At 39.6% G+C, this 27,697-nt stretch overlaps 1 protein-coding gene across 1 annotated transcript in view; it reads left to right on the forward strand.

The window, feature by feature from the left end:
- FAAH2 (fatty acid amide hydrolase 2) overlaps positions 1 to 27,289 on the forward strand; it is a 216,202-nt gene extending 188,913 nt beyond the window's left edge. The window contains exon 11 of the mRNA XM_004064273.4: positions 26,700 to 27,289. Within this exon, the coding sequence (XP_004064321.1) occupies positions 26,700 to 26,875 (176 nt within the window). The 3' untranslated portion in view covers positions 26,876 to 27,289. The remainder of the gene's footprint in view (positions 1 to 26,699) is intronic.
- The last annotated feature ends 408 nt before the right edge of the window (positions 27,290 to 27,697 follow it).

The following is a 27,697-nucleotide window of genomic DNA, read 5'->3' on the forward strand; positions in this document are numbered from 1 at the left end:
GATGGGTGATTTCTGCATTTCCAACTGAGGTACCAGGTGCATCTCACTGGGGAGTGTTGGACAGTGGGTGCAGTACAGTGGGTGCAGTGCAATGAGAGTGAGCCAAAGCAGGGCAAGGCATCGCCTCTCCCAGGAAGTGCAAGGGGTCAGGGAATTCCCTTTCCTAGTCAAAGAAAGGGGTGACAGAAGGCACCTTGAAAATTGGGTCACTCCCACCGTAATACTGCACTTTTCCAATGGTCTTAGCAAAGGGCACACCAGGAGATTATATCCTGCACCTGGCTTGGAGGGTCCTACACCCATGGAGCCACACTCATTGCTAGCATAGCAGTCTGAGATCAAACTGCAAGGTGACAGCGAGGCTGGAGGAGAGGTGCACAACATTGCTGAGGCTTGAGTAGGTAAACAAAGCAGCCAGGAATCTTGAACTGGGTGGAGCCCACCACAGCTCAAGGAGGCCTGCCTGACTCTGTAGACTCTACCTCTGGGGGCAAGGCATAGCCAAACAAAAGGCAGCGGAAACCTCTGCAGACTTAAATGTCCCTGTCTGACAGCTCTGAAGAGAGTAGTGGTTCTCCCAGCACAGTTTGAGATCTGAAAACGGACAGACTGCCTCCTCAAGTGGGTCCCTGACCTCCGAGTAGCCTAACTGGGAGGCACCCCCCAGTAGGGGCAGACTGACACCTCACACAACTGGGTACCCCTCTGAGATGAAGCTTCCAGAGGAATGATCAGGCAGCAACATTTGCTGTTCAGCAATATTTGCTGTTCCACAGCTTTCGTTGCTGATACCAAGGCAAACAGGGTCTGGAGTGGACCTCCAGCAAACTCAAACAATCCTGCAGCTGATGGTCTACGCTGTTAGAAGGAAAACTAACAAAAAGAAAGGACATCCACACCAAAAATCCATCTGTCGGTCACCATCATCAAAGACAAAAACTAGATAAAACCACAAAGATGGGGAAAAAACAGAGCAGAAAATCTGAAAATTCTAAAAATCAGAGCACCTCTCCCCCTCCAAAGGAATGCAGCTCCTCAACAGCAATGGAACAAATCTGGATGGAGAATGACTTTGACGAGTTGAGAGAAGAAGGCTTCAGATGATCAAACTTCTCTGAGCTAAAGGAGCAAGTTCGAACCCAATGCAAAGAAGTTAAAAACGTTGAAAAAAGATTAGATGAATGGCTAACTAGAATAACCAGTGTGGAGAAGTCCTTAAGTGAGCTGATGGAGCTGAAAACCATGGCATGAGAATGACGTGACGAATGCACAAGCTTCACTAGCTGATTTGATCAAACGGAAGAAAGGGTATCAGTGATTGAAGATCAAATGAATGAAATGAAGTGAGAACAGAAGTTTAGAGAAAAAATAATAAAAATAAATGAAGAAAGCATCCAAGAAATATGGGACTATGTGAAAAGACCAAATCTACGTCAGACTGGTGTACCTGAAAGTGACGGGGAGAATGGAAACAAGTTGGAAAACACTCTACAGGATATTATCCAGGAGAACTTCCCCAATCTAGCAAGGCAGGCCAACATTCAGATCCAGGAAACACAGAGAATGCTGCAAAGATACTCCTCGAGATGAGCAACTCCAAGACACATAATTGTCAGATTCACCAATGTTGAAATGAAGGAAAAAATATTAAGGGCAGCCAGAGAGAAAGGTTGGGTTACCCACAAAAGAAAGCCCATCAGAATAACAGCGGATCTCTCAGCAGAAACTCTACAAACCAGAAGACAGTGGGGGCCAATATTCAACATTCTTAAAGAAAAGAATTTTCAACCCAGAATTTCATATCCAGCCAAACTAAGCTTCATAAGTGAAGGAGATATAAAATCCTTTGCAGACAAACAAATGCTGAGAGATTTTATCACTACTAGGCCTGACCTACAAGAGCTCCTGAAGGAAGTACTAAACATGGAAAGGAACAACTGGTACCAGCCACTGCAAAAACATGCCAAATTGTAAAGACCTTCAAGGCTAGGAAGAAACTGCATCAACTAACCAGCAAAATAACCAGCTAACATCATAAGGAAAGGATCAAATTCACACATACCAATATTAACCTTAAATGTAAATGGGCTAAATGCTCCAATTAAAAGACACAGACTGGCAAATTGGATAAATAGTCAAGACCGATCAGTGTGCTGTATTCAGCAGACCCATCTCACATGCAGAGACACACATTGGATCAAAATAAAGGGATGGAGGAAGATCTACCAAGCAAATGGAGAACAAAAAAAGGCAGGGGTTGCAATCCTGATCTCTGATGAAACACACTTTAAACCAACAAACATCAAAAGAGACAAAGAAGGCCATTACATAATAAAAAAATGATCAATTCAATAAGAAGAGCTAACTATCCTAAATATATCTGCACCCAATACAGGAGCACCCAGATTCATAAAGCAAGTCCTGAGAGACCTACAAAGAGACTTACACTCCAACACAATAATAATGGGAGACTTTAACACCCCACTGTCAACATTAGACAGATCAACAAGACAGAAAGTTAACAAGGATATCCAGCAATTGAACTCAGCTCTGCACCAAGCAGACCTAATAGACATCCACAGAAGTCTTCACCCCAAATCAACAGAATATACATTCTTCGCAGCACCACACCTCACCTATTCCAAAATTAACCACATAGTTGGAAGTAAAGCACTCCTCAACAAATGTAAAAGAACAGAAATTATAACAAACTGTCTCTCAGATCACAGTGCAATCAAACTAGAACTCAGGATTAGTAAACTCACTCAAAACCACTCAGCTACATGGAAACTGAACAACCTCCTCCTGAATGACTACTGGGTACATAACGAAATGAAGGCAGAAATAAAGATGTTCTTTGAAACCAATGAGAACAAAGACACAACACACCAGAATCTCTGGGACACATTTAAAGCAGTGTGTAGAGGGAAATTTATAGCACTGAATGCCCACAAGAGAAACCAGGAAAGATCGAAATTTGACACCCTAATATCACAATTAAAAGAACTAGAAAAGCAAGAGCAAACACATTCAAAAGCTAGCAGAAGGAGAGAAATAACTCAGATCAGAGAAGAACTGAAGGAGATAGAGTCACAAAAAACCCTTCAAAATATCAATGAATCCAGGACCGGTTTTTTGGAAAGATCAACAAAATTGATAGACTACTAGCAAGACTAATAAAGAAGAAAAGAGAAGAATCAAATAGACACAATAAAAAATGATAAAGCGGATATCAACACCAATCCCACAGAAATACAAACTACCATCAGAGAATACTATAAGCACCTCTACACAAATAAACTAGAAAATCTAGAAGAAATGGATAAATTTCTGGACACATACACCCTCCTAAGACTAAACCAGGAAGAACATGAATCCCTGAATAGACCAAAAACAGGCTCTGAAATTGAGGCAATAATTAATAGCCTACCAACCAAAAGAAGTCCAGGAGCAGATGGACTCACAGCCAAATTCTACCAGAGGTACAAGGAGGAGCTGGTACCATTACTTCTGAAACTATTCCAATCAATAGAAAAAGAGTGAATCCTCCCTACCTCATTTTATGAGGCCAGCATCATCCTAATACCAAAGCCTGGCAGAGACACAACCAAAAAAGAATTTTAGACCAATATCCCTGATGAACATCGATGCAAAAATCCTCAATAAAATACTGGCAAACCGAATCCAGCAGCACATAAAAAAGCTTATCCACCATGATCAAGTGGGCTTCATCCCTGGGATGCAAGGCTGCTTCAACATACACAAATCAATAAACGTAATCCAGCATCTAAACAGAACCAAAGACAAAAAACACATGATTTTATCAATAGATGCAGAAAAGGGCTTCAACAATATTCAACAGCCCTTCAGGGTAAAAACTCTCAATAAATTAGGTATTGATGGAATGTATCTCAAAATAATAAGAACTATTTATAACAAACTCACAGCCAATATCATACTGAATGGGCAAAAACTGGAAGCATTCCCTTTGAAAACTGGCACAAGACAGGGATGCCCTCTCTCACCACTCCTATTCAACATAGTGTTGGAAGTTATGGCCAGGGCAATCAGGCAGGAGAAAGGAATAAAGGGTATTCAATTAGGAAAAGAGGAAGTCAAATTGTCCCTGTTTGCAGATGACAAGATTGTAAATCTAGAAAACCCCATCGTCTCAACCCAAAATCTCCTTAAGCTGATAAGCAACTTCAGCAAAGTCTCAGGATACAACATCAATGTGCAAAAATCACAAGCATTCTTATACACCCATAACAGATAGAGAGCCAAATCATGAGTGAGCTCCCATTCACAATTACTTCAAAGAGAATAAAATGCCTAGGAATCCAACTTACAAGGGATGTGAAGGACCTCTTCAAGGAGAACTACAAACCACTGCTCAATGAAATAAAAGAGGATGCACACAAATGGAAGAACATTCCATGCTTATGGATAGGAAGAATCAATATCGTGAAAATGGCCAAACTGCCCAAGGTAATTTATAGATTCAATGCCATCCCCATCAACCTACAAATGACTTTCTTCACAGAATTGGAAAAAACTACTTTAAAGTTCATATGGAACCAAAAAAGAGCCCGCATCGCCAAGTCAACCCTAAGCCAAAAGAACAAAGCTGGAGGCATCACACTACCTGACTTCAAACTATACTACAAGGCTACAGTAACCAAAACAGCATGGTACTGGTACCAAAACATAGATACAGACCAATGGAACAGAACAGAGCCCTCAGAAATAATACCACACATCTACAACCATCTGATCTTTGACAAACCTGACAAAAACAAGAAATGAGGAAAGGATTCCCTATTTAACAGGTGGTGCTGGGAAAACTGGCTAGCCATATGTAGAAAGCTGAAACTGGATCCCTTCCTTACACCTTATACATAAATTAATTCAAGTTGGATTAGAGACTTAAATGTTAGACCTAAAACGGTAGAAAGCTTAGAAGAAAACCTAGGCAATACCATTCAAGACATAGGCATGGGCAAGGACTTCATGTCTAAAACACCAAAAGCAATGGCAACAAAAGCCACAATTGACAAATGGAATCTAATTATACTAAGGCGCTTATGCACAGCAAAAGAAACTACCATCAGAGTGAACAGGCAACCTACAAAATGGGAGAAAATTTTTGCAATCTACTCATCTGACAAAGTGCTAATATGCAGAATCTACAAAGAGCTCAAACAAATTTACAAGAAAGAAACAACTCCATCAACAAGTGTCCTGTAGTTTTTTTGTTGTTCTTGTGTTCTTTCATGTTTTTAATATCGTGGATATACTGGATTTGTACAATGATTTAGAGAGGTATTCCTCCACATTGATTTTTTGGAATAGCCTCAGTAGGATGACACCAGATCTTTTTTGTACATCTGGCAAAACCTGACTGTGAATCTGTCTGTTCCTGTTCTTTTGTTTGTTGGAAGATTTGTATTACTGATTAGATTAGTGATTAGATCTCTTTGTTGGAAGATTTGTATTACTGATTAGATTTTTTTTTTTTACTTGTTTTTGGTCTGTTCAGGTTTTCTAGTTCTTGCTAGTTCAATCTTGTGAAGTTGTATGTTTCCAGGAAACTATCAATTTTCTCTAGATTTTCTAGTTTGTGTGCATAGAATTGTCCATATTAGTCCCTGATTGTCTTTGGTATTTCTATGGCATAAGTTGTAATATCACCTTCATCATTTCTGATTGTGCTTATTTGAATCTTCTCTGTTTCTTGTTTGTTTTTTGATTAGTCCTGCTAGGGGTCTGTCAAGTTTTTTTCTAATGTTTTCAAAGAGCTAAATTTTCTTTCATTAATCCTTTTTAGCTTTTTTTGGTCTCAATCCTATTTAGTTAATCCTGGCCATGTTATTTCTTTTCTTCTGCTAGCTTTGGGTTTGGTTTGTTCATGTTTTTATATTTCCTTAAGGTGTGAATTAGTTTGTTAATTTTAGAGCTCTCTCTCCTTTTCATGTAGGCATTTAATGCTATAAACTTTCGTTTTAGCACTTTTTTGCTGTGTTTTAGATGTTTTGTTATATTGTGTCTGTTTTTATACACTTCAATTTTTTAAAAATTTCTGCCTTAATTTCATTGTTCACCCAAAAATTATTTAAGAATAAGTTGTTTAGTTTCCATGTATTAGCATAGTTTTGAGATATTTTATTGTTATTGCTTTCTAAATTTATTCCACTGTGGTCTGAGAAGAGACTTGATATTATTTTACCTTTTTGAATGCATTGAGACTTGCTTTCTGGCCAAGCATATGCTCAATTTTGGAGAATGTTCCATGCACAAGTGAGCAGAATGTATATTCTGTGGTTGTTGTGTATGCTATAGTGTAAATGTCTACTAGGTCCATTTGATCTATAATCCAGTTAAATCTTATTGATTTTCTGCCTTGATTATCTGTCTAGTGATATCAGTGGGGTGTTAAAGTCCCACTATTGATATGTTGCTATCAATCTATTTTCTTAGGTCTAGAAGTATATTTTTTATAAATCTGGATGCTCCAGTGTCTGTTGCATATATAATTTAAATAAATAAATCTTCTTTTATTGGAGTTTTTCTTAATATATAATGACCTTATTTATATTTTAGTACCATTGTTGATCTAAAGTCTGTTTTATCTGATATGAAAGTGGTTATTCCTGCTTGCTTTTGTTTTTCATTTGCATGGTGTATCTTTTTCCACCGTTTTACTTTGAGTCTCATTGTGCCTTTGGCCAGTAGGTGGGTCTCTTGTAGACTGCAGATGGTTGGGTCTTATTTTGTGACTCTGTATCCTTTAAGTGGAGTATTTATGCCATTTACATGCAAGATTAATATTGATATGTGAGGTTTTCTTCCTATCACAATAGTGTTAGTTATTTTGGAGTTTCCATTGTGTAATTGCTTTGTGTGATCTGTGAACTTTGTACTTATGTGTCTTTGTCTGACAGTGAGTATCTTCCATTTGTTTTCATGTTTACAATTCATTTAAGCATTTTTTTGTATGTCCAATCTAGTGGTGAATTTTTTTAAATTTTACATTAACTTCTGGGATACATGTGTAGAATATGCATCTTTGTTACATAGGTATACATGTGCCATGGTGGTTTCCTGCACCTAACCGCCCATCATTTAGGCTTTAAGCCCTGCATTTACTAGGTATTTGTCCAAATGCTCTCCCTCCCCTTGCCCCCCGCCCCCAACAGGCCTCAGTGTGTGATTTTCCCCTCCCTGTGTCCATGTGTTCTCATTGTTCAACTCCCACTTATGAGTGAGAACATGTGGTATTTGGTTTTATGTTCCTGTGTTAGTTTGCTGAGAATTATGGCTGCCAGCTTCATCCATGTTCCTGAAAAAGACAAGAACTTGTTCTTTTTTATGGCTGCATAGTATTCCATGATATATATGTGCCATGTTTTCTTTACCTAGTCTATCACTGATTGACGTTTGGGTTAGTTCCAAGTCTTTGCTATTGTAAATAATGCTGCAATAAACATATGTGTGCATGTGTCTTTATAGTAGAATGATTTATAATCCTTCAGGTATATATGCAGTAATGGGATTTCTGGGTCAAATGGTATTTCTGGTTCTAGATCATTGAGGAATTGCCACATTGTCTTCCACAATCATTGAACTAATTTAAAAGTGTAAAAGCATTTCTATTCCTCCACAGCCTCACCAGCATCTGTTGTTTCCTGGTTTGTTAATAATTGCCATTCTAACTGGCGTGAGATGGTATCTCATTGTGGTTTTGATTTGCATTTTTCTAATGACCAGTGATAAGGAGCATTTTTTCATATATCTGCTGGCCGTATAAATGTCTTCTTTTGAGAAGTGTCTGTTCATATCCTTCACCCAATTTTTGATGGGATTTTTTATATCTTTCTTGAAAATTTAAATTCCCTGTAGATTGTGGATATTAGACCTTTGTCAGATCGGTAGCGTGCAAATTTTTTTTTCCATTTTGTAGGTTATCTGTTCACTCTGATGCTAATTTCTTTTGCTGAGAAGAAGCTATTTAATTTGATTAGATTGCATTTGTCAGCTTCAGCTTTTGTTGCAATTGCTCTTGGTGTTTTATTCATGAAGTATTTGCCCATGCCTATGTCCAGGATGGTATTGCCTAGGGTTTCTTCTGGGTTTTTATGGTTTTGGGTTTTACATTTAAGCCTTTAATTCATACTAAGTTAATTTTTGTATAAAATGTAAGGAAGGGATTCAGTTTCTGTTTTCAGCATCATTTATTAAATAGTGCGTCTTTCCCCATTGCTTGTTTTTGTCAGGTTTATTGAAGATCAGATGGTTGTAGCTGTGTGGTGTTATTTCTGAGGTCTCTGTTCTGTTCCATTGATCTATATAACTGTTTTGGTACCAGTGCCATGCTGTTTTGGTTACTGTACCCTTGTAGTATAGTTTTAAATCAGGTAGCATGATTCCTCCAGCTTTGTTCTTTTTGCTTAGGATTGCCATGGCTAAATGGGCTCTTTTCTGGTTCCATATGAAATTTAAAGTAGTTATTTTTAATTCTGTGAAGAAAGTCAATGATAGCTTGATGGGAATAGCATTGAATCTATGAATTACTTTGGGCAATATGGCCATTTTCAGGATATTGATTCTTCCTATCCATGAGCTTGAATTGTTTTTCCATTTGTTTATGTCCTTTCTTATTTCCTTGAGCAGTGTTTTGTAGTTCTCCTGGAAGAGGTCTTTCACGTCTAATGGAAGTTGTATTCCTAGGTATTTTATTCTCTTTGTAGCAATTGTGAATGGGAGTTCAATCATGATTTGGCTGTCTGCTTGTCTATTGTTTGTGTATAGGAATGCTTGGGATTTTTGTACATTGATTTTGTATCCTGAGACTTTGCTGAAGTTGCTTATCAGCAACTTAAGGAGTTTTTGAGCTGAGGCAATTAAGTTTTCTAAATATACCATAACGTCATCTGCAAACAGAGACAATTTGACTTCCTTTTTTTCTACTTGAATACCCTTTATTTATTTTTCTTGCCTGATTTCCCTGGCCAGAACTTCCAATACTGTGTTGAATAGGAGTGGTGAGAGAGGGCATCCTTGTCTTCTGCTGGGTTTCAAAGGGAATGCTTCCAGCTTTTACCCATTCAGTATGATATCGGTTATAAGTTTGTCATAAATAGCTCTTATTATTTTGAGATGTGTTCCATCACTACCTAGTTTATTGAGAGCTTTTAGCATGAAAGGATGTTGAATTTTATCAAAGGCCCTTTCTGCATCTATCATGTGGTTTTTGTCACTGGTTCTGTTTATCTGATGGATTACGTTTTGATTTTCATATATTGAACCAGCCTTGCATCCCAGGGATGAAGCCGACTTGATCATGGTTTATAAGCTTTTTGATGTGCTGCTGAGTCCATTTTGCCAGTATTTTATTGAGGATTTTCACATTGATGTACATCAGAGATGGTGGCCTGAAATTTTCCTTTTTTGTTGTATCTCTGCCAGGTTTTGTTATCAGGAAGATGCTGGCCTCATAAGATGCATTAAGGAGGAGGCCTTCTTATTCTATTGTTTGGAACAGTTTCAGAAGGAATGGTACCAGCTCCTCTTTGTATATCTGGTAGAATTTGACTGTGAATCTGTCTGGTCCTGGGCTTTTTTAATTGATGTTCTTGGACTTTTTTTTTTTAATTACTGCCTCAATTTCAGAATTTGTTGTTGGTCTATTCAGGGTTTCTAATTCTTCCTGGTTTAGTCTTGAGAGGGTGTATGTGTCCAGGAATTTATCCATTTCTTCTATGTTTTCTATTTTATTTGCATAGAGGTGTTTATAGTATTCTCTGATTGTAATCATTTTTTATTATGTCTATTTGTTTCTTCTCTATTTTTTTCATTATTAGTCTACATAGTGATCTATTTATTTTGTTAATCTTTTCAAAAAACCTGTTCCTGGAGTCATTGATTTTTTTGAAGGGTTTTTCGTGTCTCAATCTCTTTCAGTTCTGCTCTGATCTTAGTTATTTGTTTTTTAATTTTTAATAATATGTTATTTACATTATAGTATTGGCTTAAAAGACACAATAATATAATTACACTGCTACATATTCATGAAAAATTATTTCATCAACAAAGCAGGATATTAAGCTGTAATGGGTACAGCTTTTCATAATCATATATTTACTTAGTAGAAAAAATCTGGACTACTATAAACTAAAACATTTACTGTGGCTGTTTTTGTTTTGAGTTATACTTTCTTTTGTTTATTGCTATGTTCTAAATTTTCTTTATATATATATATATTATTATATTTTAAGTTCTAGGGTACATGTGCACAATGTGCAGGTTTGTTGCACATGTATACATTTGCCATGTTGGTGTGCTGCACCCATTAACTCGTCATTTACATTAGGTATATCTCCTAATGCTATCCCTCCCCCCTCCCTCAACCCCACAACAGGCCCCGGTGTAAGATGTTTCCCTTCCTGTGCCCAAGTGTTCTCATTGTTCCATTCCCACCTATGAGTGAGAACATGCAGGGTTTGGTTTTCTGTCCTTGTGATAGTTTGCTGAGAATTATGGTTTCCAGCTTCATCCGTGTCCCTACAAAGGACATGAACTCATCCTTTTGATGGCTGCATAGTATTCCATGGTCTATGTGTGCCACATTTTCTTAATCCAGTCTATCATTGTTGGACATTTGGGTTGGTTCCAAGTCTTTGCTACTGTGAATAGTGCCACAATAAACAAACGTGTGCATGTGTCTTTACAGCAGCATGATTTATAATCCTTTGGGTATATACCCAGTAATGGGATGGCTGGGTCAAATGCTATTTCTAGTTCTAGATCCATGAGGAATCACCACACTGTCTTCCACAATAGTTGAACTAGTTTATAGTCCCACCAACAGTGTAAAAGTGTTCCTATTTCCCCACATCCTCTCCAGTACCTGTTTTTTCCTGACTTTTTAATGATTGCCATTCTAACTGGTATGAGATGGTGTCTCATTGTGGTTTTCATTTGCATTTCTCTGATGGCCAGTGATGGTGAGCATTTTTCCATGTGTTTTTTGGCTGCATAAATGTCTTCTTTTGAGAAGTGTCTGTTCATGTCCTTTGCCCACTTTTTGATGGGGTTGTTTGTTTTTTTCTTGTAAATTTATTTGAGTTCATTGTAGATTCTGGATATTAGCCATTTGTCAGATGAGTAGGTTGTGAAAATTTTCTGCCATTTTGTAGGTTGTCTGTTCACTCTGATGGTAGTTTCTTTTGCATGCAGAAGCTCTTGAGTTGAATTAGATCCCATTTGTCAATTTTGGCTTTTGTTGCCATTGCTTTTGGTGTTTTAGACATGAAGTCCTTGCCCATGCCTATATCCTGAATGGTAATGCCTAGGTTTTCTTCTAGGGTTTTTATGGTTTTAGGTCTAACATGTAAGTCTTTAATCCATCTTGAATTAATTTTTGTATAAAGTGTAAGGAAGGGATCCAGTTTCAGTTTTCTACATATGGCTAGCCAGTTTTCCCAGCACCATTTATTAAATAGGGAATCCTTTCCCCATTGCTTGCTTTTCTCAGGTTTGTCAAAGATCAGATAGTTGTAGGTATGCAGCGTTATTTCTGAGGGTTCTGTTCTCTTCCATTGATCTATATCTCTGTTTTGGTACCAGTACCATGCTGTTTTGGTTACTGTAGCCTTGTAGTATAGTTTGAAATCAGGTAGCGTGATGCCTCCAGCTTTGTTCTTTTGGCTTAGGATTGACTTGGCGATTGTATATCTAGAAAACCCCATTGTCTGAGCCCAAAATCTTTTTAAGCTGATAAGCAACTTCAGCAAAGTCTCAGGATACAACATCAAAGTGCAAAAATCACAAGCATTCTTATATACCCATAACAGATAGAGAGCCAAATCATGAGTGAGCTCCCATTCACAATTGCTTCAAAGAGAATAAAATACCTAGGAATCCAACTTACAAGGGATGTGAAGGACCTCTTCAAGGAGAACTACAAACCACTGCTCAATGAAATAAAGAGGATGCACATAAATGGAAGAACATTCCATGCTTATGGATAGGAAGAATCAATATCATGAAAATGGCCATACTGCCCAAGGTAATTTATAGATTCAATGCCATTCCCTTCAAGCTACAAATGACTGTCTTCACAGAATTGGAAAAAACTACTTTAAAGTTCATATGGAACAGAAAATTCTTTTCTTTAAGAATGTTGACTATTGGCCCCCACTCTCTTCTGGTTTAAGGGTTTGTGCTGGGAGATCAGCTGTTAGTCTGATGGGCTTCCCTTTGTCAGTAACCCGACCTTTCTTTCTGGCTGCCCTTAACATTTTTTCCTTCATTTCAACTTTGGTGAATCTGACAATTATGTGTCTTGGAGTTGCTCTTCTCGAGGAGTATCTTTGTGGTATTCTCTGTATTTCCTGAATCTGAATGTTGGCCTGCCTTGCTAGATTGGGGAAGTTCTCCTGGATAATATCTTGCAGAGTGTTTTCCAACTTGGTTCCTTTCTCCCCGTCACTTTCAGGTACACCAATCAGATGTAGATTTGGTATTTTCACATAGTCCCATATTTCCTGGAGGCTTTGTTCATTTCTTTTTATTCATTTTTCTCTAAACTTCTCTTCTTGCTTCATTTCATTCATTTGATCTTCATTCACTGATACCCTTTCTTTTAGCTGATGGAATCGGCTACTGAAGGTTGTGCATTCATTCCGTAGTTCTCGTGCCAGGGTTATCATCTCCATCAGGTCACTTAAGGCCTACTCTACATTGGTTAGTCTAGTTAGCCATTCGTCTAATCTTTTTTGAAGTCTTTTAACTTCTTTGCAGTGGGTTCGAACTTGCTCCTTTAGCTCGGAGAAGTTTGATCTTCTGAAGCCTTCTTCTCTCAAGCCGTCAAAATCATTCTCCATCCAGCTTTGTTCCATTGCTGGTGAGGAGCTGCGTTCCTTTGGAAGAAGAAAGGCGTTCTGATTTTTAGAATTTTCAGTTTTTCCACTCTGTTTTTTCATCATCTTTGTGATTTTATCTAGCTTTTGTTTTTGATGATGGTGACGTACAGATGGGGTTTTGGTGTGGATGTCCTTTCTCTTTGTTAGTTTTCCTTCTAACAGTCAGGACCCTCAGCAGCAGGTCTGTTGGAGTTTGCTGTATGTCCACTCCAGACCCTGTTTGCCTGGGTATCAGCAGCAGAGGCTGTGGAACAGCGAATATTGCTGAACAGCAAATGTTGCTGCCTGATCATTCCTCTGGAAGTTTTGTTTTCGAGGGGTACCCGGCCATGTGAGGAGTCAGTCTGCCCCTCCTGGTGGTTGCCTCCCACTTAGGCTACTCGTGGTTCAGGGACCCACTTGAGGAAGCAGTCTGTCCGTTCTCAGATCTCAAACTCTGTGTTGGGAGAACCAGTCCTCTCTTCAAAGCTGTCAGACAGGGACATTTAAGTCTGCAGAGGTTTCTGCTGCCTTTTGTTCCACTATGCCTTGCCCCCAGAGGTGGAGTCTACAGAGGCAGGCAGGCCTCCTTGAGCTGCAGTGGGCTCCCCCAGTTCGAGCTTCCTGGATGCTTTGATTACCTACTCAAGGCTCAGCCATGGCAGGTGCCCATCCCGCAGCCTTGCTGCTGCCTTGCAGTTCAATCTCATACTGCTGTGCTAGCAATGAGCAAGGCTCTGTGGGCATCGGACCCTCCAAGCCATGAGTGGGATATAATCTCCTGGTGTGCCCTTTGCTAAGACCATTGTAAAAGTGTAGTATTAGGGTGGGAGTGACCCGATTTTCCAGGTGCTGTCTGTCACCACTTTGCTTGGCTAGGAAAGGGAATTCCCTGAACCCTTGCACTTGCTGGGTGAGGCGATGCCTCACCCTGTTTCAGCTCATGCTCGGTGTGCTACACCCACTGTCCTGCACCCACTGTCTGACAAGCCCCTGTTAGATGAACTCAGTACCTTAGTTGGAAATGCAGAAATCACCCATCTTCTGTGTCACTCATGCTGGTAGCTGTGGACTGGAGCTGTTACTATTCAGCCATCTTGTAACCACCCCCCCAATCTTAGTTATTTCTTATCTTCTGTTAGCTTTTGAATTTGTTTGCTCCTGCTTCTCTAGTTCTTTTCATTGTGATGGTATGGTGCCAATTTTAGATCTTTCATGCTTTCAGATGTGGGCATTTAGTGCTATTAATTTTCCTCAAACACTGGTTTAAATGTGTCTTGGAGATTTCAGTAGGTTGTGTCTTTGTTCTCATTGGTTTCAAAAAACTTGTTTATTTCTACCTTAATTTCGTTATTTACCCAGTAGTCACTCAGGAGCCGGTTGTTCAGTTTCCATGTAGTTGTGCTGTTTTAGTGAGTTTCTTAATCCTGAGTTCTAATTTGATTTCACTGTGGTCTGAGAGACTATTTGTTTTCTAATTTTTGCATTTGCTGAGGAGTGTTTAACTTTCAATTATGTGGTTGATTTTAGAATAAGTGCTATGTGGTGAGATCTTCAGATGTCCATTAGGTCTGCTTGGACCGGAGATGAGTTGAAGTCATGAAAATCCTTATTTATTTTCTGTGTCATTGATCTGTCTAATATAGACAGTGGGGTGTTAAAGTCTCCCACTATCATTGTGTGGGAGTGTACATCTCTTGTAGGTTTCTAAGATCTTGTTTTATGAATCTAAGTGCTCCTGTTTTGGGTGCATATATTATTTATGACAGTTAGCTCTTCTTGTTGCATTGATCCCTTTACCATTATGTAATGCCCTTCTATGCCTTTTTTGATATTTGTTGGTTTAACGTCTGTTTTATCAAAGAATAGGATTGCAGGAAGGGGAACATCACACACCGGGGACTGTTGTGGGGTGGGGGGAGGTGGGAGGGATAGCATTAGGAGATATACCTAATGCTAAATGACCAGTTAATGGGTGCAGCACACCAACATGGCACATGTATACATATGTAACAAACCTGCATGTTGTGCACATGTACCCTAAAACTTAAAGTATAATAATAATAAAATTTTAAAAAATCGAAGAATAGGATTGCAACCCCTGATTTCTTTTGCTTTACATTTGCTTGGTAAATCTTTCTCCATCCCTTTATTTTGAGCCTATGTGTGTCTTTGCACATGAGATGGGTCTCCTGAACACAGCACACTGATGGGTCTTTACTCTTTATCCCACTTGCCAGTCTGTGTCTTTTAATTGGGGCATTTAGCCTATTTATATTTAAGGTTAATATTGTTATGTGTGAAATTGCTCCTGTCATTATGATGCTAGCTGGTTATTTTGCCCAATAGTTGATGCAGTTTCTTCATACTGTTGATGGTCTTTACAATTTGGTATGTTTTTGCAGTGGCCGATACCAGTTTTTCCATTCCATATTTAGTGCTTCCTTCAGGAGCTCTTTTTTTTATTATTATACTTTAAGTTTTAGGGTACATGTGCACAATGTGCAGGTTAGTTACATATGTATACTTGTGCCATGCTGGTGTGCTGCACCCATTAACTCATCGTTTAGCATTAGGTATATCTCCTAATGCTATCCCTCCCCCCTCCCGCCACCCCACAACAGTCCCCAGACTGTGATGTTCCCCTTCCTGTGTCCATGCGATCTCATTGTTCAATTCCCACCTATGAGAAAGAATATGCGGTGTTTGGTTATTTGTCCTTGCGATAGTTTACTGAGAATGATGATTTCCAATTTCATCCATGTCCCTACAAAGGACATGAACTCATCATTTTTTATGGCTGCATAGTATTCCATGGTGTATAGGTGCCACATTTTCTTAATCCAGTCTATCATTGTTGGTCATTTGGGTTGGTTCCAAGTCTTTGCTATTGTGAATAGAGCCACTATAAACATACGTGTGCATGTGTCTTTATAGCAGCATGATTTCTAATCTTTTGGGTATATACCCAGTAATGGGATGGCTGGGTCAAATGGCATTTCTAGTTCTAGATCCCTGAGGAATCGCCACACTGACTTCCACAAGGGTTGAACTAGTTTACAGTCCCACCAACAGTGTAAAAGTGTTCCTATTTCTCCACATCCTCTCCAGCACCTGCTATTTCCTGACTTTTTAATGATTGCCATTCTAACTGGTGTGAGATGGTATCTCATTGTGGTTTTGATTTGCATTTCTCTGACGGCCAGTGATGATGAGCATTTTTTCATGTGTCTTTTGGCCGCATAAATGTCTTCTTTTGAGAAGTGTCTGTTCATGCCCTTTGCCCACTTTTCGATAGGGTTGTTTGTTTTTTTCTTGTAAATTTGTTTGAGTTCATTGTAGATTCTGGATATTAGCCCTTTGTCAGATGAGTAGGTTGCAAAAGTTTTCTCCCATTTTGTAGGTTGCCTGTTCACTCTGATGGTAGTTTCTTTTGCTGTGCAGAAGCTCTTTAGTTTAATTAGATCCCATTTGCCAATTTTGGCTTTTGTTGCCATTGCTTTTGGTGTTTTAGGCATGAAGTCTTTGTTCATGCCTATGTCCTGAATGGTAATACCTAGGTTTTCTTCTAGGGTTTTTATGGTTTTAGGTCTAACATGTAAGTCTTTAATCCATCTTGAATTAATTTTTGTATAAGGTGTAAGGAAGGGATCCAGTTTCAGCTTTCTACATATGGCTAGCCAGTTTTCCCAGCACCATTTATTAAATAGGGAATCCTTTCCCCATTGCTTGTTTTTCTCAGGTTTGTCAAAGATCAGATAGTTGTAGATATGTGGCATTATTTCTGAGGACTCTGTTCTGTTCCCTTGATCTATATCTCTGTTTTGGTACCAGTACCATGATGTTTTGGTACCAATACCATGCTGTTTTGGTTACTGCAGCCTTGTAGTATATTTTGAAGTCCGGTAGCATGATGCCTCCAGCTTTGTTCTTTTGGATTAGGATTGACTTGGCAATGTGGGCTCTTTTTTGGTTCCATATGAAGTTTAAAGTAGTTTTTCCCAATTCTGTGAAGAGAGTCATTTGTAGCTTGATGGGGATGGCAATGAATCTATAAATTACCTTGGGCAGTTTGGCCATTTTCACGATATTGATTCTTCCTATCCATGAGCATGCATTGTTCTTCCATTCCTTTGTATCCTCTTTTATTTCACTGAGCAGTGGTTTGTAGTTCCCCTTGAAGAGGTCCTTCGTGTCCCTTGTAAGTTGGATTCCTAGGTATTTTATTCTCTTTGAAGCAGTTGTGAATGGGAGTTCACTCATGATTTGGCTCTCTGTTTGTCTGTTATTGGTATATAAGAATGCTTGTGATTTTTGTACATTGATTTTTGTATCTTGAGACTTTGCTGAAGTTGCTTATCAGCTTAAGGAGATTTTGGGCTGAGACAATGGGGTTTTCTAGATATACAATCATGTCATCTGCAAACAGGGACCATTTGACTTCCTCGTTTCCTAATTGAATGCCCTTTTTTTCCTTCTCCTGCCTAATTGCCCTGGCCAGAACTTCAACACTATGTTGAATAGGAGTGGTGAGAGAGGGCATCCCTGTCTTGTGCCAGTTTTCAAAGGGAAGGCTTCCAGTTTTTGCCTGTTCAGTATGATATTGGCTGTGGGTTTGTCATAGATAGCTCTTATTATTTTGAGATACATCCCATCAATACCTAATTTATTGAGAGTTTTTAGCATGAAGGGTTTTTGAATTTTGTCAAAGGCCTTTTCTGCATCTATTGAGATAATCATGTGGTTTTTGTCTTGGTTCTGTTTATATGCTGGATTACATTTATTGATTTTCTTATATTGAACCAGCCTTTCATCCCAGGGATGAAGCCCACTTGATCATGGTGGATAAGTTTTAATTGATAGACCACTAGCAAGACTAATAAAGAAGAAAAGAGAGAAGAATCAAATAGATGCAATAAAAAATGATAAAGGAGATATCACCACCAATCCCACAGAAATACAAACTACCATCAGAGAATACTACAAACACCTCTACACAAATAAACTAGAAAATCTAGAAGAAATGGATAAATTCCTTGACACATACACCCTCCCAAGACTAAACCAGGAAGAAGTTGACCCTCTGAATAGACCAATAACAGGCTCTGAAATTGTGGCAATAATCAATAGCTTACCAACCAAAATGAGTCCTGGACCAGATGGATTCACAGCCGTATTCTACCAGAGGTACAAGGAGGAACTGGTACCATTCCTTCTGAAACTATTCCAATCAATAGAAAAAGAGAGAATCCTTCCTAACTCATTTTGTGGGGCCAGCATCATCCTGATACCAAAGCCGGGCAAAGACACAACCAAAAAATAGAATTTTAGACCAATATCCTCGATGAACATTGATGCAAAAATCCTTAATAAAATACTGGCAAACCGAATCCAGCAGCACATCAAAAACCTTCAGGTGCTCTTTTAAGGCTGGTTTGGTGGTGACAAAGTTCCTCACTATTTGTTTGTCTTTGAAGGATTTTATTTCTCCTTCTCTTATGAAGCTTAGTTTGTTTGGATGTGAAATTTTGGTTTGAAAACCATTTTCTTTAAGAAAGTTCAATGTTTGCCCCCACTGTCTTTAGGCTTGTAGGGTTTCTGCAGATTAATCCATTGTTGGTCTGTTCGGCTTCCCTTTGTAGGTAACCTGACCTTTCTTTTTGGCTGCTGTTAACATTTTTTCCTTCATTTCAATATTGGAGAATCTGGCGATTAGGTGTCTTGGGGTTGCTCTTCTTGAGGAGTATCTTAATGGTGTTTTCTGTATTTCCTGAATTTGAATGTTGGCCTGTCTTGCTAGGTTGGGGAAGTTTTCCTGGATAATATCCTGAAGTGTGCTGTCTAACTTGGTTCCATTCTCCCCATCACTCTCAGGGACCCCAGTCGATCGTAGGTTTGTTCTTTTCACATAGTCCCATATTTCTTGGAGGCTTTGTTTTTTTCCTTTTCACTCTTTTTTTTTTCTAATCTTTTAATCTTGCCTTATTTCAGTAAGGTGATTTTCAATCTCTGATATCCTTTCTTCCACTTGATCTATTCGGCTATTGTTACTTTTGTATGCTTCACGAAGTTCTCATGCTTTTTTTCAGCTCCCTCATGTCATTTATATTCCTCTCTAAACTGGTTATTTAAGTTAGCATTTCCTGTAACCTTTTATCAAGGTTTTTAGGTTCCTTGCCTTGGGTTAGAACATGCTCATTTAGCTCAGAGGAGTTTGTTATTACCCACATTCTGAAGCCTACTTCTGTCAATTTGTCAATCTCGTTCTCTATCCAGTTTTGTGCCCTTGCTGGAGAGGAGTTGCAATCATTTGGAGAAGAAGAGGCTTTCTGGTTTTTGGAATTTTCAGGGCTTTTGTGCTGTTTTTTTTCCTCATCTTCATATATCTATCTACCTTTGATCTTTGAAGCTGATAACCTTGGATGGGGTTTTTGTGTGGGGTTCCTTTATGTTGATGTTGATGTTGTTGCTTTCTGTTTATTAGTTTTTCGTCTAACAGTCAGGCCTCTCTTCTGCAGGTCTGCTGCAGTTGCTGGACGTCCAATCCAGACCCTGTTCTCCTGGGTATCACCAGTGGAGGCTGTACAACAGCAAATATTGCTGCCTGCTCCTTCCTCTGGAAGCTTTGTCCCAGAGGGGCACCAGTCTGACGCCAGCTGTAGCTGTCTTGTATGAAGTGTCCTTCGACCCCTGTTGGGAGGTCTCTCCCAGTCAGATGCACAAGGTCAGGGACCCAGCTGAGGTGGCATTCGGTCCCTTGCCAGAGCTGGTGCACTGTGCTGGGAGAATCCCTCTTGTCAGGATTAGTTGTTCTCTTCAGAGCCAGCAGGCCAGAATGATGAAATCCGCTGAAGCTGCTCCCACAGCTACCTCTTCCCCCAGATGCTCTGTCCCAGGGAGATGGTAGTTTTGTCTGTAAGCACCCAACTGGGGCTGTTACCTTTCCTTCAGGGATGCCCTACCCAGTGAGGAAGAATCTAGGGATTCAGTCTGGCCACAGCCACTTTGCTGTGCCCAGCCCAGACCTCCCAGCCTCCTCAGTGCTTTCAGGGGAAAACTGCCTACCAAATCCTCAGTAATGGTGAATGCCCCTCCCCCCACCAAGCTCAATTGTCCTAGGTCAACCTCAGACTGTTGTGCTGGCTGCATGAATTTCAAGCCAGTGGTTCTTAGCTTGCTGGACTCCCTGGCAGTGGGACCTGCTGAGCAATAAGACTAGGCTCCCTGGCTTCAGCCTCCTTTCCAGGAGAGTGAACAGTTGTGTCTCACTCAGGTTCCAGGTGTCACTGGGGTTCCAGGTGCCACTGGGATATGGAAAAAATATGCCTGCAGCTATCTCAGTGCCAAAACAGCCACCCAGTTTTGTGCTTGAAACTCAGGGCCCCGGTGGTGTAGGCACACAAGGGAATCTTCTGATCTGCAGATTGTGAAAACCATGGGAAAAGCATAGTAACCTAGCTGGGTAGCACAGTCCCTCATAGCTTCCCTTGGCTGGGAGAGGGAGGTCCTCCAACTTCCTGTACTTCCTGGGCGAGGCAATGCCCCACCCTGCTTCTGCTCACCCTCCTGTGGGTTGGACCCACTGCCTAACCAGTCCCTACGAGATGAACTGGGTACCTCAGTTGAAAATTCAGAAATCATCCACCTTCTGCGTTGGTCTCAATGGGAGCTGCAGACCAGATCTGCTTGTATTCGGCCATCTTGGCTTCATTCCCTCAATTTTTTTTTTTTTTTTTTTGCTTGTCTGGGAAATATTTTATTTCTCCTTCATTTATGAAACAGTTTGGCAGGATATAAAATTTTTGGCTGCAGGTTTTTATTTTTTAAAGGAGTTAAAATAGCCCCCAGTCTCTTCTGAGTTTTGGGATTTTTGCAGAGAAGTCCACTTTTAGCCTGATTGGTTTTCTTTTATAGGTGCTTTGATCCTTTTCTCTACCTATCTTTAATGCTTTCTTCTTTATTATTTACTTTAGATAGTCTGATCACTATATACCTTCATAATGTTTATTTTAAATAATATCTTACAGGTGTTCTCTGAGTTTCTCGTCCGTGGATATCTTTCTAGCAAGATTAGCAAAATGTTCCTGAATTATTTCCTCACTTATGTTTTCAAGGTTGTTTATGTTTTTCTTCCTCTCTCTTAGAAATGCCAATATGTTATAGGTTTTGTTGCTTTACATAATCCCATATTTCACAAAGACTTTGTTCCATTTTTTTAAATTATTTTTTTCTTTATTTTTGTCTGACCAGTTTAGTTTGAGAGACTGATCTTCAATCTCTGAAATTCTTTCTTCTACTTGGTCTAGTCTATTATTATTAAAGTGTTCAACTTTATTTTGAAATTCCTTAAGTGAATTTTTCATTTCCAGAAGTCCTGTTTGATTTTTTAAAAAAAATATATTTATCTCTTCCTTCATATCCTGAATTGCCCTCATATTTTCTTTTTGGTTGGTTTTCAGTCTTGTCTTGGATCTTGTGGAGCATCCTGACAATCCACAGTTTGAATTCTTTATCTGTCATTTCTGAGTTTCCATTTTGGTTAAGGTCCGTTACTAGAAAGCTAGTTTGACTCTTGTTGATATCACAACATTCAGCTTTTTCATGGTGCCAGATTTCTTATGCCGAGTTCTTCTCATCTGGAGGTATTGTCACTTACTTTTGAAATTTATTTTTGTTCAGATGGTATTTTTCTTTCCCTATTTTTTCTTCCTCCCTCCTGAGAATGTTACTGTATAGTATTCTGGGTAGAGTCCTTGGCTCTGCTCCTATTTCCTGTGCACTTCTGGGGGCAACTTTTTTTTTTTTTTTTTGAGACGGAGTTTCGCTCTTATTGCCCAGGCCAGAATGCAATGGCGCACAATCAATCACAGCTCACCACAAACTCCACCTCCCGAGTTCAAGCGATTCTCCTGCCTCAGCCTCCCAAGTAGCTGGGATTACAGGCATGGGCATGTGCCACCACACCCAGCTAATTTTGTATTTTTAGTAGAGACGGGGTTTCTCCATGTTGGTCAGGCTGGTCTCGAACTCCTGACCTCAAGTGGTCCACCCGGCTCGGCCTCCCAAAGTGCTGGGATTACAGGCATGAGCCACTGCGCCCAGCCACTGGCAACTTTTTTATTGCGCTGTGCACTTTGACCTGCTGGCCAGGGGGTAGCACTTAAGGGTAAGACACAGATGTGGCACAAGCAGATGGGTATTTCATCTCTGTTGTTTCAGGTAATGAGCTAGATCATGGTGTTCCCAATGCCCTGAGCTTGCTTCTTAACTGTGGCTGGGGAGACACACCTGATCTGATTTGGACCCTTTGGCTTGCCCACAAATACTCCAATGATGACCACAGGCACTAGTCTTGATAGGGGTGGCTGGGGGAACTCCTGGTACAAACACTTAGGCCTCTGCTGGAAGTGAGGGGGATACACTGCCTTCATGTCCTAAATAGGCAGGAACACAATCTGTTCCCTTTTCACACCCTTGTTGTAGGGCTCATCATGTACAGTTCAGATGCACGTTGTTGTCTCTCCAGGCCACAGTGTGTCTGAGAGCCAGGGAGAATGCCTCTCTTGCAACTCTCCATGGGGGTGTTTTTGAGGCAGAATATATTTACTCACTCAACCCAAATACAGACAGCTTTATGGCTCACCTCTTCTTTGACATATTAGTGTTGCTGCTTCATGGAAGGGAGAGGTCTGCCTTTCAGCCCATGTGGTGAGTGTCATTTGTGGTGGTGTAAGCTGGTTAGGTTAGTCTGACCTCAGGTGCCAGGAGGACTGGATAGGTACTAGCTGTGTTAGACTGGGCTAGGTAGCTCACCGGTCTCCAGGCCCCTAGATGGCCGATTGGATGACATTTATGAGTCCTGAAGGGGCTGGACCTGGGTTGAGCCAGCCCAGAGTTCAGTGCTGTCTGTGTAATGGGGAGAGTTGGGTTGGTCCCTGGGTCACTGGCTGAACTCTCAGGCAGGTCAGGCAGACCAGTCAGGTGGTGGGAACCTGAGGGTGGATAACTGGCTTGTGGTTATTGGGCTCTCCAAGGGGCTCTGGGCTGCAGCTGAAATACTCAGTTGGGGGCAAGCCAGCCATGCTGTGGACCTTTCATTGGGTAGGGCAAGTCCCCGAAGTTGGAAAAATGGAAACTGGAAGCTGTGAGGCACGTGGTACACCCACACTTTCCTCCTACAGATTTGGATTTTGTTGTGGGAGACATGCACAGGTAGGTGCCAGGCCTCCCTACTCTCTCCCTGGCCCAGAAGTGGCAGGGGCAAAGTTAGTGGCGGTGGTGGCTGCAAAATTGTTGGCAGCAATCTGTGGGAATTGGGGTGTCAAAGAAATGCCAAGCCATGGCCACAGTCTTCAAGCAGGGGCAGGGGAAGGTGCACTGGTGACCTGGAGCCTGCAAACCCCATTTGGTGTGAAGCAGTATAAGTGGGGAGTTGTGTGGCATGCAGTAAACCTGTTGCTTCTTTGTACTTCAGCTGTGGTATCTGTGCTGAAGGCTGCAGAAGTGCCTAGCTTTCCCATTTCCTCCCTAGCCCAGGGGAAGGAGGGATGGCATAACTTCTGTTACTTAAACATTGGTTATTTTGATAGCTTCCCATAATTCTCAGACCTTCTTCATTATTTTTTCTTATACTTTCTTTAACTACCTTACCTTTCCTTAAATAATTTTACTTATAACATTCCTTAACTACTTCTGAATTCATTATCAGTCATTTCATAGATCTCTGTTTATTCAGGGTCCATAATTAGAGGTTTATTAGTTTATTTTGTGATTTTTAAAAATTATTTGTAATTTTTGTGTTCTTGTTTTGGTGCCTATGCGTTTGGGTACATGGCCACCTCTTTCAGCCTTTGTAGGTGTTCTTTGGCAATGATAATCTTTCAGTATTTATTCTAACCTGGGATTTTGGGTGGACCAACTGATAGTAACCCTGGACAGCTGACCTTGCTCTTGGGTTCTCTAGTTGGGGTGAGCTGCTGCCTATAGTTTCAGGTTGAGTGGAATGGTGAACTGTGCTTTGTAGTCTGATGAGACAACTAGCTGGGTTTTAATTTGGTAGTGCTGATGGCTATCCTTTGCAATCACCTCTGATCAGATTGCATTGCATGCTGCCTTCCCCAGCAAAACAGTACTGCTGTTTGGAATCTGTAGTCAGTCAGGGCCATGTGCTGGTGCTCTTAGGCTCGAGGAGGTCTCTGGGGTTACTGTTCAGCCACCTGGGACAAGACAGATTAGGTACTTCCTTTCACAGATATTCATGGATCAGCACTTGCCTTCTGGCCTGAGGAAGCCTTAAAGAGAATATTAAGTGTTAGTGGGATTGTCATACAGTCAGTGGGGTTGGGTGGGGCCAGATGTTCCACAGTTGCCTCCAAGCCTGGAAAAGGCTCAAGGAGAGAAATGACATTACATAAGGAAGCTGGCTAGGGACTTCAGCTTAGCAAACTCGTGGACTATGGTTCCTGCAGGGCAGTGCTGTTGGCTGTTTTCTATCATTTGGCACTTTCTTTGACAAAAGTGAAGAGCCACTGCCAAAATCCATGTGCTCATCATTGTGAACCCCACCCTTTTTCTTTGTTTCTAACTAACCTCAGGTGCCCTAGCTCTGCTGGTACTCCCAATGTTTGTCATGGAATGAGACAAGAGTGAGCTTCCTGTACAGCACCCCACAATGATGAGGAAGCTGGATATATGTTTACAGCTCTCTTTTCCCCTACAGAAACATGAGCCCACGGGAATCTTCTGTGGCACTGTTACAGCTTGAGAGAGGGTGATACGAAATGAAACCATTCCTCTTACCCTTTGAATGCAGCTGTTATCTGTTCTGTGGCTGGAGGGGCTATCTCCCAAATTCAGGGATATTCATGAAAGTATTCTTATCTGCGGATAGTTGGTAGTTGGATTTATGTGAGGGGGACTGGAACTGCAGAACTCCTCCTATTCCGTTATCTTGCTGACATCACTCTCTTTACTTTCCTCTCAATTTACTTTTAATAAAGGTTTCAAGACAGTTCAATGAATAATTAATAGTCTTTTCATCAAATGGTTCTAGGACAACTGGATATCTACGTGCAAAAGAATAAAGTTGGAGCCTTGCCACACACCCACCGTATACAAAAACTAATGTAAAATAAATAGGAGACCTAAATGTAAAAGCTAAAACTCTAATATTGTTATAAGGAAACATCAGTACATCTTCATGACCTTGAGATTAAAGGTTTCCTAGATACAGCTTCAAAAGCCCAGGCAATAAAAGAAAGCATGATAAATTAGAATTTACCAAAATTAAAAAAAAAAAACTATTTCAAAATATAACAATAAAGTAAAAAGGAAAGACACTGACCAGGGGAAAATATTTGCAAATTATATAACGCCTGGGGATTTATATTCCAAACATATGAAAAACTCTTACAACTCAATAATAAGACGATAACCCAACTTAAAATGCACAATGGATTTCAATAGATATTTCCCTAAAGAAAACATACTAATTGCCCATAAGTGCGTGAGAGAATGGTCAATATAATTACTCATTAGGGAAATACATATTAAAATCACAAGGAGTTATCAATGCACATTCACCAAAATAGTTATAAACCAAAAGGATAAGGGTTAATGAGCATGTGGAGTAACTGGGACCCTCATACATTTCTGGTAAGACTGTTGTCAAATTGGTGCAGACTCTTTGGAAAACAATTTGGCATTTTCTTAAAATGTTAAATGTAAATTTGTGATAAGACTCAACTAATTCATTCATCTGTATATGTATATATATGCTCAAGAAATGAAAGTAAATATTCATACAAAGACATAAACAAATGTGTAATTATATTGCTGATTTTTGCAGCATAATTAGTAATAGCCAAAAGTATTAGTCCAACTGTCCAGTAACTGGTGAATAGATAATCAAAATTTGGTATATTTATTCAATGGAATAGTCTTTGTCCATAAAAGAACCATTTATATAAACCTTGAAAACATTGTGCAGAGTGGAAGAAATCAGACACAAAATGTTGCATATTATATAATTCAATTTCTAGAAAGTGTTCAGAATGGGAAATCTATATGGATAAAAATTTAATTACTGGATACTGGGGATTGGGGGAATAGAGAAATGGAGAGTAATTGCTAATTGGTATGGGGTTTTTGGGGTGGATAATGAAAATATTATCTATCTGGATTGTGGTGATGTTTGCACAATTCTGTAAATTTATTAGCAATCATTAAACTGTACATTTGAAATGGGGAATCTTATTTTATATAAATTATGCTGCAATAAAGTTTTATAACAGCATGAATGAGTTAAATAATGACAAATCACAACTCTAGATTAGTGTGAAGTGATATTACAAAATGTTTATAGCTTAAAAGAAAATCCATATATTTAAGAATATATTATTCTACTTTATAATTTACTCTGATTTTTCTGAAAGTGCTATGGAAAACAAATTAGAAATAACATCATGGGAAAGAACTTTAGGCTATTATTCACACTTTCTGCATTCAGATCTCAATTACAGCTTTTGCTAGCCAAGTGACCTTGGATATGTTATCTAACTTCTCTATTCTTCAGTCATTTCATCAGAGAAATAGTGATAATTAATAGCTTCTATATGATGAGCTTGTTGTGATGTCAAATATTTAATACAGATAAAGTTCCTAAATATTATTAAGTCCTGAGTAGATAGTAAATTATAATTATATATTTTCACCTATTTATTATTGATAAAATAATTGAAAAAATACGTTTTCAGGAGCAGGTCTTGATTTCTCACTTATTTTGTTTGTTTTCTTTAGGTGTCTTCAGTGCTCTGTGTTTGCCTGTGACCCAATGCCCACTGGGACTGAATGCCAAAGGACTCCCTTTAGGCATCCAGGTTGTGGCTGGACCCTTTAATGATCATCTGACCCTGGCTGTGGCCCAGTACTTGGAGAAAACTTTTGGGGGCTGGGTCTGTCCAGGAAAGTTTTAGGAGGACCTTCTGCAAGGTTAATATGTGTGTGTGTGTGTTTGTGTGGTGGTGTTTCTATTAATTGGGTGAAATCAAGCACCAGAAGGCAAGCAGAGAAACAAGTGGGGAATGTATTGACTCATTTAGTTATTCTTTCTACTTTTATTTCCTTCTCTAACTGTTGGTCTTACTAAAATGGTAATATTTGCTTCTTGCTTTTATGTTACTGGAAATTTAGGACATGTAAATGGATAAGTGCAATAAAGTTTCCTAAATGCTGGAATTGTGTCTGCTTTGGGTACAGCAGGGAAATTAAAGAAGGGAATGTCCAGTGCTAATGAGGGGATCTTAAGAAACTTTAGAGAAGAGATGTTGCTGAAACTGACAAATGGAGAGTTACATGTTTTCGAGGCAGGCCATTAAGTAAGGTAATTCCAGTTAGAAGAAGCTACAGTGAAGAAGGCAAGGACATGCTGCTGTAAGTTAGTATGGCTGGCGGGGAACTGGAGGGGGGTATGTAAGTAATGAGACCATGGTAAGGAAAGCTCTTCCAATATCCCCCAAAAATGTTTTATAATTTTGTTCACTAAGAGATCCTAGAAGCAACAGGTCCTAGAACAACATTATATGTATGATTATATATATATTATATAATCATATATATGTTATATATCATATATCATATACATAATCATATATATAATGGATTTAGAAAGTCATTGTTTTGAAACCATCAAATAATACTTAATTCATACATAGCTCATCAATGGATCCTAAAACCACTGGATAAAAGTTTGACAAACAGAATATTTTTAGTCTCAAAATATCTTTTCACTTACCACT

This window comes from Gorilla gorilla, chromosome X (assembly GCF_029281585.2).
Source record: "Gorilla gorilla gorilla isolate KB3781 chromosome X, NHGRI_mGorGor1-v2.1_pri, whole genome shotgun sequence".
NCBI classification, from domain to species: Eukaryota; Metazoa; Chordata; class Mammalia; order Primates; family Hominidae; genus Gorilla; species Gorilla gorilla.